This window comes from Fimicolochytrium jonesii (assembly GCF_025526975.1).
Source record: "Fimicolochytrium jonesii strain JEL569 chromosome Unknown EV422scaffold_11, whole genome shotgun sequence".
Taxonomy (NCBI): domain Eukaryota; kingdom Fungi; phylum Chytridiomycota; class Chytridiomycetes; order Spizellomycetales; family Powellomycetaceae; genus Fimicolochytrium; species Fimicolochytrium jonesii.
Window position 1 is genome coordinate 475,976 of NW_026515678.1, and position 15,363 is coordinate 491,338.

Genomic DNA, 15,363 nt, shown 5'->3' on the forward strand with positions numbered 1-15,363 from the left:
CACGTGATGCAACACGCTGATCCCACATCCCAATCTGGGCTAACCCGGGCTTTGGGGCAGCCGGAACCAATTCCCTGGATCGAGCGAAGGGATGCAGCAACGGAAAATACTATTGAAACAGCGCTCACTGCGTGTCATGGGATTTAGGGTTGGGGATTAGGGTTATCACCGGGTTAGGGTTGTGAGGCTGGGGATTAGGGTTGGTAACCCTAACCGGGCTCGTCACTTTCCTTGCTCTTTTTTCCTCCCGGACGAACTTTGCCAATTCCATCCCTTCAGCGAGCGACCCATAACCACCCGCTCATACTGAAAGTTCGAAATCACACAATGATAACCCGGGAAGCAGCCCTCTCCCTACCCTGGGTCCCCACCGCCGCCGAAACCGCGCTCACGACCCCCTCCGAATTCACCTTCGGCGTCGAAATCGAAGTCTTCTCGCCCTACCCCCGCGACGAACTTGCCGACCTCCTCACCAAGAAACAATCCATCGACGCCCGCGTCGTCTGGTTCACCCACGACGTCACGCCCTACTGGAAACTGCTGCGTGACGGAACCCTCGTTGACGAGTGTCCTAAAAACCATTATGGGATTGAGCTGGTCTCCCCCGTGTTGAGTGGCGAGAAGGGGATTGAGGAGACCAAGAAGGTCATTAAGGAGTTAAAGGTTGCGCCGGTTATTACGGATGATCGGACTGGGTTGCATGTGCATGTGGGGAGGCCACGGGAGGGGTGGACGTTGCCTGAACTCAAGAAGTTGGCAAAGGCGTTCATCCTACAGGAGGAGACGTTTGACGGGCTGGTGTCAGAGAGCAGACGAGGTGATACGAACCCGCAACTACGCTCCAACGCCGCGTTATGGGGCGACCGGGACCTCGTCGAGATTGACGCCGCGACCGACATCCACACCCTCATCAATCTGGTCAATTCTAATGGACACGGGGACTCTTGCCGGTACTTCAAGTTGAATTTCGAGGCGGTGAAGATGTACGGGACGGTTGAGTTTAGGCAGCAGACGGCGACGGTGGATAGCGCCGCTACGATTGCGTGGATCGACGCTGTGCTGCATTTTTGCAGGTGGACTTTGCAGAATGACTTTGTAGATAGGTAGATAGAGATGGAGGGATCAGACTTCTTTTTTTTTTTGAGAATGGCGTCCATTTTGTGTTGAGAGCTTTCTCACGGACTGTAACTTGTTTATATATGTTGGCCGTCTTCTGTATCTATGTGCCATTATCAAATAGCTCGCCTCTAGCGGGATTCCATTTCCGCTAGAGTCTTTTGGAACAGATGCCATTCATCGGGCCGTGGTTGAGCGATCTGCAATCAGAACAGACAAATGGTATTAGAGCTCAAATTGAGGGATTGGGTCCCCACGACCCAATCGAATCTTACCTCTCCCAGATCATAAACATGGATCTGCCCATCAGCAGACCCAATCGCCGTCCGCTGTCCCTCCTTATCCCACGCAAGTTTGTTCAGGCCGCCACCGCTGCCCACGGGTATACGCACTATCGGTACCTGCAACACAAACGCAACGGTTTCTTGATCAGCACAATGAACTCTCCAACGTGGGCATGCTCTCACCGTACTCACCTCAACATCCTGGTTAAGATTGTAAATATCGAACTTCCCAGCCCCATCGACGCATCCAAACAACGATGGATGAGTGGGCGACCACTTGACATCGTACACATAGTCATCCGCCTCTTCGAACGAGTTTAACGGCGCCACGACTTGTGGTGTTGCCGATGTTTTCGAAACGGACTGTTTCCCACATGCAGCGTCAATAAACTGCCCACCGGTCTCATATACAAGATACCCCGACCCTACCTTAGCCCGCCAAAGCTTAACAGTCCAATCCACACTACTCGTCAAAAACAGATCCGAGAAATCCGCCGGCCCCGACATGGGATGGAAATCGATCCCCGTCACGGGTCCAAAATGCCCCTTAAACACGTCGTTGGCGTTGATCCCCGCTTTGCTGCCCGCGCGGTCGTACCGGTTGGCTTGGTACACCATGCCTTCCTCGGTGCCGACCCAGAAAGTGGTGGTTTCGCCGGGAGGGAAGGACATGGTTGTTATGGAGACGCCGTCGGCGCGGGCGGAGGAGGGGTAGATTAGGTCGAGTGCTTCCTGGAGTGTGGTCATACGTGTCAGATTTTGTTAAGAAGTGTGACGGCGGAATGGAAGGTTCCACCCACCTGAGGTCGAGCAAGCATATCCAACTGCCAAGAGCAAACCAACCCATCCGTCGATGCCGTCAACAAATTATGCGCATTCTGCGTTCCAATGATATTCATCGAATACACCGGATGCGTATGCCCCACCGCCGACAACGGCGATTTCAGCACCGGCAGGCTCTTGGCGCGCATATCCCACACTAAGATCTGCCCCGAGTACGCGCCGCCCACCACCAAGTTCGGGTGGAAATCTGAAAACGTCGCCACCGTCACGTCCGACTGGGATTGGAAGACGTATTCGGGCTGTTCGCGGAGATGCAGGTTCCAGATGAGCACCACCCCGTCGGCTTCGGTTACAGAGCCTTGGTTCTTGCCGTAGGCGCCTAGGAAGAGCTCTGGGTGCTTTTGGGACCATCGCGTGTCCATTACAGCGCGATTCCGTGTCCATCGCTCGTCTGCGTACGACCAGTGGAGCTTGATACCCTTTCCGTCTCCTGTTAGGTGCACCTCATCTGCTACGGTGTAGTCTTTGAGGAAATCGTACGATGGTTGATTTAATGCGCGTTCGAGGACTCGCGCGGAATGGTCGAAGAAAGTCAGGAAAGGCTCTGAGGATAGGATCTCCTTCCGCTCTTCCTCGCTCAGCTCTCTCGGCGGCTGTACTGGCTTTATCTTTTCTTCAGAGTCGCTCAGGGACCCGTTTGTCGTTGGAGACGTTTCTTCTGGCAGCTGCCGTGGTTTGGTGGGTTGCGTGGGCGACGTGCTTTTCTCCTCCGGTTTCCAGTCTGTATTCACAAAGTCGGTCTGTATCTCTTTCGTGTACATGACTTTCTCCTAAGAAGTCGGCTGGAGTCAGTCCCACATCTCTCGCTTCTGCAGCTAATGACAATCGTGCACCTTTGGCGGACAATCGAAAAATACAAAATCCACAGACGAAAGGTTGGGCTGCGGTCTGCAAATGACGGTGAGCAGAATGCACTAACTCACATCGTAACACCCCGCCCCCATCACTTACGGCGCCTCCACAACATTTTCCCCCCCCGTCGCCCCAACCACACTCCCGGGACTCCTAATCTCACTCAAACTCGGCAACGGCGACGGGCTCATACTCCGGAAAGCATCGGACCCATCATCCGCAACCGATGACCGTTCCCCGACCAGCGAGGCAACCAAGCTATCTACATCGCGTCTGCTTGTTGTTCGCGATAGGGTATCTGTAACCTCGAAATCAGAAAAGACGGAGTAAGGCCAACTTGGAGGCGTGGGGAGTGGGAGGGACTTTCAAGATGTACCTACAGGATCCCGCCGCTGGGCATCGAGGGCTATTTTACGGGCTTCTTTTGCTTTGCGGATTTCGGCGAGCTTGGCTCGTTTCTTTTCCAGCTCTGGTTGAGTTCAAAGGTGTAGTGGGTTAGGGAGGTTTCAAAGGACGCAGATCACAAGATGATAGTACCATCTTTTCTCCGGTCTGAGGGCAGCATAGCTCTGGGTATCAGAGACTCGGCAGCCGTCCTATCACTCTTGCTGGTCTATTGCTCTTGCTGGGTTCTGTCCGTTGTGGGAATGCAGTCGAATGCCTCGGCGGGGGTAGGAAGTCTGAGAAGTCTCAGCAACTGCAGAGATGTCCGAGAGAGCGCGTATGCCATCTCGGTGAAAGTGTGGCTTTCAACCCTGCTTTCAACCCTTTCAACCCTCAACCGGAACGTTACCGACATTCCTTTGCCTTGCAAACTCACTTGAGCGACATGAACTGGCAAGGTGCAAACGCTTTCTCAAGGGCAGCAGCAGCAGGTATATATATGGCGTCCAACCCGGTCTATGTTTGCAAGTCACTTGCTCACCACATCCACCCACAGGCGCCCGAAGATCACCGCCCAAGATATTATCCACCCGCCCCTACTCAACAACCGGGTTCTCAGCAGGAGCACCGTCGAGACGAACGTCAGCATTAGGAGGGTGGCTTTGGGCAGTGCCAGTCACTACGTTCTGTCTGGGCTGCTGGCAGGTCCAGAGACTGCAGTGGAAGCTGGACCTTATGAAACGTGCGGAGGATAAGCTGCATTTGCCGGCTGTGGACTTGCCGAAGGATGAGCGGTACATATTCGAAGACCTCTGAATATTTGTATCAGAGAGCGTAAGGAACTTCGCTGATACAGCCCAATTTCTCCGAACAGGCCAGTCTTCGACCGCGCCGAAGAGTTCCGCCGCGTCAAAGTCTCCGGCACCTTCCACCACGACAAAGAGATGCTGCTGGGCCCGCGGACGCGAAAAGACCAGCAAAACCAGGGCGGCGGGATCGTTAGTTCGGGCGCGTCGGCGGGGTACTATGTCATTACGCCGTTTGAGCGGGCGGGCACGGGGGAGAAGATATTGGTGAATCGGGGGTGGATACCGAGGGATCAGAAGGAGAAGAGTAAACGAAGGGCGGGGCTGGTTACGGGGGTTGTGACGATTGAGGGGTTGTTGAGGGCGCCGGAGAAGGTGGGACTGTGCTGTTTCGTTGGCGGATTGTTATCTTGACGGGGGGCTAATATTCGACATTGTGGGTAGGGCGGCATGTTCATCCCGGACAACAAGCCAGGTGAGCGGCCTCATTGACCATCAAACCATATGCTGCATCATGTTTGCTTACTGCTGCACACTCTCAGAAAAGAATGAATGGTACTGGCTGGACATGGACACAATGACAAAGCACACGGGAGCCCTGCCCGTGGTCATCGAGATGGTATCAGGTACGGAACCATACCTCCCAATCCTGCACCAACTCGGCAATACGGCAGTATTCACCTTCCTCCGTTATAGATTCCGCAATAAACGCCAAATTCGACAAAGAAGGCTTCCCACTATCCCGTACCGCTTTTCTGAATTTCAAGAATGATCACCTCCAGTACGCTATCACATGGTAAGCACGACTCAATTTTCGTCAGCACAACGTTCGTGGCCCGCCCTAACGCTCTTTTGTTGATTTTTAGGTACGGTCTTTGCATAGCGTCTACGGCGATGATTATTGGGAGTCGGAGAGCTGCGGCAAGGAATTGGAGTCGGCGTTGAGAACGGTGGGCGAGCGTGTGAGGCGTGTAATTAAGGGATGCCCGTAATGGCGTAATATGAACGTGAGCATCGTCAAAAGCTACCCCAGCCCAGTTGGACCCGGGCCGAGGATCAAATGTGTCAACGAGGTTTTCAATTCTAACCGACGCTATGACGAGCGCTGGCCCATTTGAGACTCCTGTAGACCAGTTGCATCCAATAACCTCAGAGCATTAATCTGGTTTGAGTGCCTTCAAACACTTCATTGATTTGAGAATTTCGATATAGAGTACACAAATATCTAAAAGCGAGCTAGGGAGAAGGGGAAGCCTGGACGCCACCACGCGCCATATTTTGCGCAAACGCACGAGGGCCGCCGCGAACCAATGCCTCCGCAGCGTGTGCCCAATAGGCGCTCCCATCGGCAAAAGTCGTCCGCCAGCGGATTTGCGGAGAATGAGTCGTGGTTGGGTCCCTGCAGCGTGCGATTTGCCCGACTTTCTAATCGAGCCGATAAGCTACCTGCGTTCAGGGCGTGTACCGCAGAATATCGGGCTTTCGGGTTTCGGTGCTACTGCAAACGTTCGAGGTTGAAAGCTTTTGCGAATCGACTAGCAGCAGAGAGCCGGTAAGCAGAGCGCATGTCTTCGGGGTTTATAAAATAAATTATTGGTATTTGGAGCCGACAGCAGAAAAGGGAAATGATCGTGTGTGTGTCCGTTTTCCAGTTTCACTACTGTTGATTGTGTTGTGGATGCTGTTGCTGATGATTGTTTTGCTGACGTGGATTTTGCGCCTGGGGCGGCTGCTGCTGCTGTTGCTCATCTTCATCTTCGCTGTTACCCCGCCTTAGTCTACCCTGCTCCATCAACTCGTCTTGTTTACGCTGTTCGTTGGCAATCTGATGTATTCTGAACCCAAAGATTTTCGGGACGTATCGTTTCGTGGGTTTTGGTGGGATGAAGGTCGGGTAGGCAAGGAGGAGGTGATGGGGAAAAGTCGTGCCAAAGTGGGCGCCGTCGATAGCCAGGTGGCGCCGCGAGACTGGGTTGTACACGTCTTCGCATTTCGGGCAGTACAGCTTGACGCACTTGATACCCGGCACGTCCGACAACCCCACGGGAAGGACCGGCTGGTTATCGCACAGCACACGGGGACATCTCCCGAATTCGTTGTTTCGGAATTTCTCCAGCATCTTCACCAGCCCCCGCGCGGTGAGAATGAACCGGGCGTGGATCAGCCCGTACAAGTGCCGAGCTGACTTTTCGACCTCCACCCGAATCGGCTCGTCTATGTCTTCCTCCAGGGCGTCGGTGATCAGGTCGAATGCCATGGCGTAATGCTGCACTTCGGTGTTCAATCCCGTCAAGTTGAACCGATCGAGAATGTACTCTTCATCCACGTCGCAGTAGAACTCGTTCCCCTTCAACGAATGGAACCACTCCGCCCAGTACCCGGCCGACTCGACGGATCCGGAGGACTCCCCAGACTGTATTTCTTCCTGCTTTGAAGATTTTCAAGGTCAGAATACCGTGCGAAACTAAGTGCGGTCTCGTAATCCACCATGAAACACTAAGCTTACCTCCATAATAGCGATTACCCAGTTTCGTTTCAATTTTAGTGCGGACAGACACACGCAGACGTGTAAGAGGTCTTTAGCACCGAACTATATGGCGAGAAGATGACCGATCCACCTGCGTGGACTTGAGTTCGAAGCGGCTACAATGACGGCGAAGTGTAGGACTCAGCGGTACGGGATCCAGCCGACGGCGATCAGAGGGGGTTATGGCAGCCACGGGATATGTCAAATTCACAGGTCGTGCAGCGAGAGTACAAAAAAGTGGAGTTTTGGGTTGCGTCGCTCAGGTCCTCCTTCTTGTTGCGGATCTTGGATTGCGACAGTGGGCGTGTTCTCATGCGTGCACAGCCACGCAAAGCCACTCCAGCGCGTTTTCTCGTCAGCAAATGCGACCAACTCCGATGCAACTGACTCCTGAGAGCAACAGAGCTGTGTAGCCATAGGCTGTCAACATCTCTTCAAAAGGTATAACACTGTGCATACCACAAGTATGTGCACGCGGGGGGGGGGGGGGATCAAATGCACACTCTGCCTACAGTACAGTACATCTTTCGAGTATTTAGGGTCCTTACCAATTTGCTGCCGATCCACTCCCATGTAGGGGGTCGTCCTGCGCGGGATGGGACGGGATTTGCTGGTCCCGCGTCTCGTCCCGCAGGATATCCCGTCCCGCTCACAGCACACCCATACGCGCGTCTACTGCCCATAGGGTTAGGGTTAGGGCGGCTTGCTGCTTCCACCATGTCGAAATGGTGTCGAAGTCATGCGGGATTCCTTAGGGTTAGGGTTAGGGTTAGGGTTAGGGTTTAGGGTTGCATGACGGGTGCAGGACAGGACGGGACGGGAGCGGGATATCCCACTGCGGGACGACCCCCTACTCCCATGAGCCCATGATTAGTGCTACAAAGCAATCTGCACCCTGCGGTCAGATGGAAACAATATGGTCAGGAAGAGATATACACAAGCATAATGCAGCCCAATCTTGCATCCCTTGACCTGACCTTACACCCAAATGTTCATCTCCGTCTACGGATCCCCTGAGCAACGGCCAGAAAGATTGAGGGCGCATCAACTTATTGAACTTCTCCCGGTCGATCACTGGGGATTTGGAGGAATTTAAGCCGAGTTTATGGTAGATAAGCTCTTCCAAAACGCTGTCGGCCTTGCTCCAGACACAAGTGGCGTGAGGTCGTGTAGCACTGCTTCTGTAGTGCACCGCATTGCCAATCCGATCCATATGAGCTAAGAAATGTCCCAAATCATATACGTGTGTTCTGCGCCCGATCGTTGTGTGCACCGTCGGCACGGAGGGCGCCCGTCCGGATTCCCAGAGCGAGTTCAAGAACTCAGCAATGCAAGCGTGCCGCAAAATTCCTTTCGGGTGCAGTGGGCGTTGAACGAGGAAACGATCATCCACACTGAGATTGGCGAGGTTTGGCCTGCATGCCTGTATGAGGAGCATCGCAATTTGTTCGCTGCGGTGACGCACGTGTGAGGGGATCATACGAAACGCCGTATATGTGGCAAGGAGCGTGGTGTTCTGCTGAGATTCCAAACGCCAACCTCAGCACCGGTTGTCCTGAAATTGTAGAATCAAACTGGAAGACTGACACCTGCAGTGTCAGCGTGAATTGTCTCATCCAACTGGCCTCCATGTTACTACTCTTATATCGCCCGATAAGCAATTGCAATGCCGAGCGAGAAATGTCTTCTACGCGCTGATACGGGGAAAACCCGGTCTCCCACCTTTGTACCATGGGTGGGTGAAGGCCAACACCAAACGCACACAAAGCCAGCACAAAGTATCCTGTCATTACCCCACCACACACCCTCACGTCCCATCCTGTCATCCAGCGTTCTCTCCCCAAGAGATTGGTTCGCACTGAAAGGCAACCGCCCTTCGGTCCCGTTAGGAGACAGGGCCGCCCGGCGTCGTGCGGAAAGGCGAGCACCCGAGGAGGGTTGGGGCCAGGTGGTACCGTCCACGTCCATTGCTTGCCAGTCACTCAGAAACAGAGGGTCCAGCTCCGTTTGTCGTTCAGAATGAAGTCTGGCTGTTAAGGCTACCGCGGCCCTGCTTGCCCTGCATAAAGATTTGCGTGGCAGGTACAGTCCTATGGCTAGCCTCTAGACGTTCGGTCGCCCAAGCGTGCGTCCCCTTCATGTTTCCTGACAACTGTGCGATAGTGATGGGCCGGGAGCGTAGCTGGCTGAGGTGGAGCTGGAGCGTAGAGCTGGGCTTCAGCTACCGCTATGCTGGCCCGCCGACTAACGCCCGGTCGATGGAGCGCAGAGCCGGATCTTACATACGTTTGAGTATTGTAAGATTGCTGATTGACCACCAGACAAAAACTTAGGGCAACGTGAGCAGCGACCGTTCAGTTATTGCTCAAGTCATCACTACATTCTCTCTCTGGTGGTAGTTCTACATACTGCTGTGGTGGTTATGATCTCAATGATCGGAGTCAATCCAAAATCCTCTGCCTCGAGTACCGGTATTGCGTTATGGGGGACTTTTACGGGGGAAGTGACGGACGCGGTGGAAATTGACGGGTACTGACAGGGAATGGCGGGAATAGACGGGTTCCTTCTGGGTTATTTACTGGGCCACCGTATAGTGGAATATGAAGACTCTTGCCACTTTTCCAGCCACCCGCTGCATCCTGCAACGATTGAGATTTCCCATGCTTTCGCAGAGATGCACCCATCCCGAAAAGCTCTGTGATTCCTGGAATGAACTAGCCAGGCGGACTGAAAGGGGCAGCACAGCGCCTTCCTTTTGGTACTGTGCTAGGACGATCAGGTTGATGAAACAATCCTAGATATGCCCACCCTTTTCCTAGGACCGCTGTAACATGTGGTCTGCATTTAGCCTTCGCCGGCCCCTATATTGTATGCCCGCTTCTTTTGATTTCCGATCCTCATTCTGCTGCTCACGTTCATAGTGCAAGCGGCGAAGAAAACGGACAGCACGGGTGGCCCGTCGTTCCCCTCCCTGGGCATGGAATTTTGGGCATGGAATTTGGCGGGAGATAGTGCCGCAGATTACATCTATGTGTACGAAATTCGGGCATAATTGGTTGGGTCAGAACACAACACGTAACAATGGAAAAAAAAAAATTACAACATGAAGGGAACATCTCTGCAAGAGGTTCCCAACTTCCCAAGGAGTCGGGTTGGGCATGAGACCCATGGGAAGCTGACATGGGACTGAAATCTACAGCTGAGCGGTCCCTTGGGAGAACATTCCTTCGAGCTAGCGGGACAGCTTTAGGATAACTGCGCACGTCAACGTGCATCAAAGTGAACATTTTGCTTAGGCCGCTTAACCCGAAAAGCGCGTTGGAGACGGTAGGCTAAATCAACGCTCGAATCCTATTTAGCATCCAGGGTTCACTACTGCAAACGCGTCGCTCGTAAGCAAGCGGAGCCTCCCAGCAAGGGGTAAACCCCGAAAAGTTATGAGGTCCGCGACGTGCTATCCAGGCCCGGCACTGCCAAGGTCTGAAGGGATTGGCGACCCGTCCGTGCGGACACCACCCCGCGAACACCACTATTTAAAGCCTTCTGCCCGCCTCTTACTTGTTCAACTCTCTCTCACATTCATCCTACGAATTATTGTGCAGTTTCGGCTCTCAGAACCCACAATAACTGAACAAAACATTCCTCTCACACAATTACGACCGCCATTCTCCACTATGACCGCCGTTCGACAATTGAGCTCTAGCTTCGACTCTCAAAACTTCGCCGAATACATCCGAAACACGGACGATCATCGAGAAAAGGCCCAAAAGTTGCTCCTCCGCGCCTGGGGCCTAAAGCGCGAGATCGGACACCAAGCGTTCAGGCTCGACATGGAGCGTTTCGATCCGGCCGACACCGGATGCGACTGCCGCGTCCTCGCTGGCGGCGAAGTCGGCTCGTCTTCGGACGAGTCGACTTGCCGCCCAAAGCACATAAACCGTGCTCTGTGGAAGTATTTCTATCCGGACAACTCCTTCGAAAGTGACCTCTCGTCGTCGTCGGCGTTGACAACTTCCACTTCCTCGAACGCGAGCTCGGTGAGCCGGGCTCGCAACGAAACCGCGAAGGCGAATAGAGAATCCGCGAGAGCGTACCAAATCAAGAAATTGGCCGCGCGATCATCAACGGCCACGTCGGCCTCTCGTCGGTCAGTTTCAACTGCCACGTCGGAAAAGTCAACTTCGGTCAAGAAACTTCACTTCGTCGCCGATGCCTTGGAAAACCACGGGACAGGAGGGATCCCTAACCCAGCCTCCATGGGAAAGCCCGATGAATCCCTTTCCACCCCTTCGGTGGACTGGGAGGAGGGTGAGTACCCCCTGTCGCAGGAGAACATGCCCAGCACCTACGGAACCTCCCGAGAGCCTTCGATGGCATGGCACTACAAGCCTATCAAGTCCCTCTTCGACCCTGCTTCCCAGAAAACGGCCTCCGAGAACACCACTACCGACGAGCGCACCGTCGAGCACAGCAAAGAGCCTACTGGTCCGGTAAACCCTATCAACATCGTTTCGCACGCACCCAAGCCTACAGACAACACCGAATCACGCTCGCACGCTGCAGGGGGGGAATCTACCACTACCGACCAGCGCACTGTCGAGCACAGCAAAGAGCCTACTGGTCCCGTAAACCCTACCAACATCGTTTCGCACGCACCCAAGCCCACAGACAACACCGAATCACGCTCGCACGCTGCAGGGGGGGAATCCACCACTACCGACGAGCGCACCGTCGAGCACAGGAAAGAGCCTACTGGTCCCGTAAACCCTATCCAAATCGTTTCGCACGCACCCAAGCCCACAGACAACACCGAATCACGCTCGCACGCTGCAGGAGGAGAATCCACCACTACCGACGAGCGCACCGTCGAGCACAGCAAAGAGCCTACTGGTCCCGTAAACCCTATCGCCTCCGGACGGGTCGAACGCAGCCGCATTCCCAGCCGCATTCCCCGTCCGGCACGCCTTCGCTTGAAAGTTCCGAAGGTACGCAGAAGCTTCTGTGTGGTTGGGAAGGGTGTCGGTGCTTATCCTCCATGCTTATATGGTTCATATTCTAATTGCGTTCTTGTTTACCCGCAGGCTCAAGTCAAAGTCAACGACGGACCAGAGCATGCTGCAAGGGATCAACCGATGACTTCACCCCAACTCCCAGCCCAGCAAGTAAACCATATCGCCTCCGGACAGGTCGAACGCAGCCGCATTCCCCGTCCGGCACACCTTCATTTGAAAGTCCCAAAGGTACGCAGAAGATGCTGTTTGCTGTGGTTGGGAATGGTGTTGGTGCTTATCCTCCATGCTTATATGTGACGTCCATATTCTAATTGCGTTCTTGCTTACACAGGTTCAAGTCAATGACGGACCACTGGAGCATGCTGCAAGGGATCAACCGATGACTTCACCCCAATTCCCAGCAGTAAATCCTATCGCCTCCGGACGGGTCGAATACAGCCGCATTCCCCGTCCGGCACGCCTTAGCTTGAAAGTCCCGAAGGTACGCAGAGGATGCTGTTTGCTGTGGTTGGATATGGTGTCGGTGCTTATCATCTGCTATATGCGACGTCCATGTTCTAATTGCGTTCTTGTTTACCTACAGGTGCAAGTCAATGACGGACCACTGGAACATGCTGCAAAGAATCAACCGATGACTTCACCCCAACTCCCAGCGATGCAAGTATCCTCGCAGGACGTCGAGCGAGTGTCGGTCCAGCTAGCCGTAACCGTGGGGGACGCCCTACGTGTTGCGGTTGCTGGCCCGACCGCTGCAACCATGGGGGACGCCCCATGTGTTGCGGCAGCTCGTTTGACCCCTGCAGGAAGGCCGGAGCGAGTGTCGGGTGAGCTAGCCGTAACCGTGGGGGACGCCCTACGTGTTGCGGCTGCTCGCCCGGCCTCTACAACCATGGGGGACGCTCCATGTGTTGCGGCAACTCGTTTGACCCCTGCAGGAAGGCCGGCGCAAGTCTTGGAAGATCCGGCGGCAGGAAGTGGTGCCCTGCCGGCGACAACCGTGGGCCTGATCCCCCCACGCGTCGCCACTGCCCGATCGAACGACCAACCTGACCGCGAGGAGAGGTCAGCGTTAGCGGCTGCTCAAAGAGAAATCAACCGTCTGCAAGCGAAGGTCGAACAACTTCAACATGATGAAGAAGAACGCGGGGAAGCCGAGTTTAAGCTTCGCGAGGCCGTCCAGGACTTACGTTTCCAGCTGCGGGAAGCACGGAAGAAATCCGCGGAAATCATCCCACGCGTTGCCCCTTTCCCGTCGAACGACCACACTGAGTGTGAGGAGAGGTTGGCGTTGGCGGCTGCTCAGGAAGAAATCCACCGCCTTCAAGCGAAGGTCGAACAACTTCAACATGATGAAGAAGAACGCGGGGAAGCCGAGTTTAAGCTTCGCGAGGCCGTCCAGAACTTAAAATTCGAGGTTAAGGAAGCGAGCGACCACAGGGAATGCGAGGAGCGGTTAGCGGCAGCCCAGGAAGAGATCGACCGCCTTCAAGCGAAGATCGATCAACTCGAACACGATGAACAAGAGCGCGCCGAAACCGAGTTTGCGCTTCGGGAAGCCGTCCAGAACTTAAAATTCGAGGTTATGGAAGCGAGCGACCACAGGGAATGCGAGGAGCGGTCAGCGGCAGCCCAGGAAGAGATCGACCGCCTTCAAGCGAACTTCGACTCCGCCACGGCGAAAGCAACCGCCCTGGCCGAGGAGATAGAATCGCTCAAAATGCAAAGAGAATTGAACCGACAGGCGGAGATCGCGGACCGAGGGGTTGAGATCGGAGAACTCACCGCGAAGCTGAAGGAGGTGGAATCGAACCGACAGGTGGAGGTTGCGAACCGAGAGGTTGAGATCGGAGAACTCACCGCGAAGCTGAAGGAGGTGGAATTGAACCGACAGGTTGAGATTGCAAACCGAGAGGTTGAGATCGGAGAACTCACCTCGAAGCTGAAGGAGGTGGAATTGAACCGACAGGTTGAGATTGCAAACCGAGAGGTTGAGTTCGGAGAACTCACCGCGAAGCTGAAGGAGGTGGAATTGAACCGACAGGTTGAGATTGCAAACCGAGAGGTTGAGATCGGAGAACTCACTGCGAAGCTGAAGGAGGTGGAATTGAACCGACAGGTGGAGGTTGCGAACCGAGAGGTTGAGATCGGAGAACTCACCGCGAAGCTGAAGGAGGTGGAATTGAACCGACAGGTTGAGATTGCAAACCGAGAGGTTGAGATCGGAGAACTCACCTCGAAGCTGAAGGAGGTGGAATTGAACCGACAGGTTGAGATTGCAAACCGAGAGGTTGAGTTCGGAGAACTCACCGCGAAGCTGAAGGAGGTGGAATTGAACCGACAGGTTGAGATTGCAAACCGAGAGGTTGAGATCGGAGAACTCACTGCGAAGCTGAAGGAGGTGGAATTGAACCGACAGGTTGAGTTCGGAGAACTCACCGCGAAGTTGAAAAACCGACAGGTTGAGCTCGCAGGACTCAGCGCGCAGTTGAAAAAGGTGGAATTCAACCGACAGCTTGATATCGGGAACCGAGAGGTTGAGATCGCAGAACTCGCCGGGAAGCTGGAAAGGTCGGAGTCGAACGTGGAACGTGCCCGGGAGCTGACTCGCTCCCAGCACAAGTCACACATGGGCAAGCGAAACGAATTGCAAAGACGCATCAACGATTTTCAATTCAAGGTCGATTACTACAAAAGGGAGAACTCAGTCCTCGAGAAGAATGTTCCACGCTTCCGGGCCGAGATAGAAGATTATGCGGCGCGGCTTGCGGAGGCGTCATTATGCGTCAAACGAGCGATGAAGAACCTGGAGAAGGAAAAACAAGAGCGGTCCTGCAACGACTTGGCATGCAAATGCACCTGCGACCGAAACGGACAGATCACCCCGCCGGCACGTTGAGCGTTTGGGCTGTTCGCATGTGGAGACGGCACCGAATGTTATAACTTCAATGGCTATAGAATCATCTCGCGTATCGCGACCCCCATATTGTTCTCCCCGTAGTGCGTATGTTGTCAGTGGGCATCGGTATTGCGATATTTATGAATAAATGTGACTTCTAATCGGACTGCCTGAAAGCTACTGTACATTCTCGATTGGGTGCTGACGAGGCTTGCACGCTGTGAACTTTGTCGTATCAAAATGATATAGCCCGCGGAGATGGTGGTCATCATGGAAACGTCCGCATCGCTTCAGAACGCCCCCGCACGTTTATGGATCTCTTTCACCAAACTCGTCTGATCAAAGCCGCTTGTCACGGACTTCGCCAGCATCACTCACAACTACGACATTATTTCCTGCTTCCCACTCATCGTTGGCAGCGGCACGCTCATTGACTCCTCTCCAACCCCTCCCTCCTCACCAACTCGGCGTCCACCCCAACCCTTTACAAAAATCTAGCCCGGACTCTTAAACCCCAACCCCAGCCATCCCGCTGTCATAACGGCGATGGGTGCTTTGCAGCTGCAGGCAGGGTCTTGATTTGCTGAGAAGCTGTCATGCACGCTTGAGCTACATAGTGCATATCCGGGCGTGCTCGTTGTGT

General features: G+C 54.3%; 4 protein-coding genes across 4 annotated transcripts; 2 read left to right on the forward strand and 2 right to left on the reverse strand.

The window, feature by feature from the left end:
- Window positions 1-256: 256 nt before the first annotated feature.
- EV422DRAFT_53725 (putative amidoligase) lies at window positions 257-1,253 on the forward strand. Its single transcript, XM_053070893.1, has one exon. The coding sequence runs from the start codon at window positions 328-330 to the stop codon at window positions 1,105-1,107; it is 780 nt and encodes a 259-aa protein (XP_052925747.1). The 5' UTR covers window positions 257-327; the 3' UTR covers window positions 1,108-1,253.
- EV422DRAFT_53712 (WD40-repeat-containing domain protein) lies at window positions 1,178-3,814 on the reverse strand. Its single transcript, XM_053070887.1, has 9 exons — window positions 3,633-3,814; window positions 3,472-3,564; window positions 3,195-3,393; window positions 3,077-3,131; window positions 2,201-3,013; window positions 1,830-2,132; window positions 1,593-1,763; window positions 1,392-1,517; window positions 1,178-1,316 (listed from the first exon to the last, which is right to left on the reverse strand). The coding sequence occupies exons 1-9, from the start codon at window positions 3,658-3,660 to the stop codon at window positions 1,248-1,250; spliced, it is 1,857 nt and encodes a 618-aa protein (XP_052925748.1). The 5' UTR covers window positions 3,661-3,814; the 3' UTR covers window positions 1,178-1,247.
- On the forward strand, window positions 3,787-5,458 carry EV422DRAFT_529145 (SURF1 family-domain-containing protein). Its single transcript, XM_053070318.1, has 7 exons — window positions 3,787-3,970; window positions 4,036-4,273; window positions 4,354-4,660; window positions 4,730-4,760; window positions 4,828-4,911; window positions 4,982-5,081; window positions 5,152-5,458. The coding sequence occupies exons 1-7, from the start codon at window positions 3,925-3,927 to the stop codon at window positions 5,228-5,230; spliced, it is 885 nt and encodes a 294-aa protein (XP_052925749.1). The 5' UTR covers window positions 3,787-3,924; the 3' UTR covers window positions 5,231-5,458.
- On the reverse strand, window positions 5,459-7,179 carry EV422DRAFT_529148 (casein kinase II, regulatory subunit). The gene is made up of 2 exons (XM_053070319.1): window positions 6,792-7,179; window positions 5,459-6,710 (listed from the first exon to the last, which is right to left on the reverse strand). The coding sequence occupies exons 1-2, from the start codon at window positions 6,795-6,797 to the stop codon at window positions 5,943-5,945; spliced, it is 774 nt and encodes a 257-aa protein (XP_052925750.1). The 5' UTR covers window positions 6,798-7,179; the 3' UTR covers window positions 5,459-5,942.
- Between the last annotated feature and the right edge of the window lie 8,184 nt (window positions 7,180-15,363).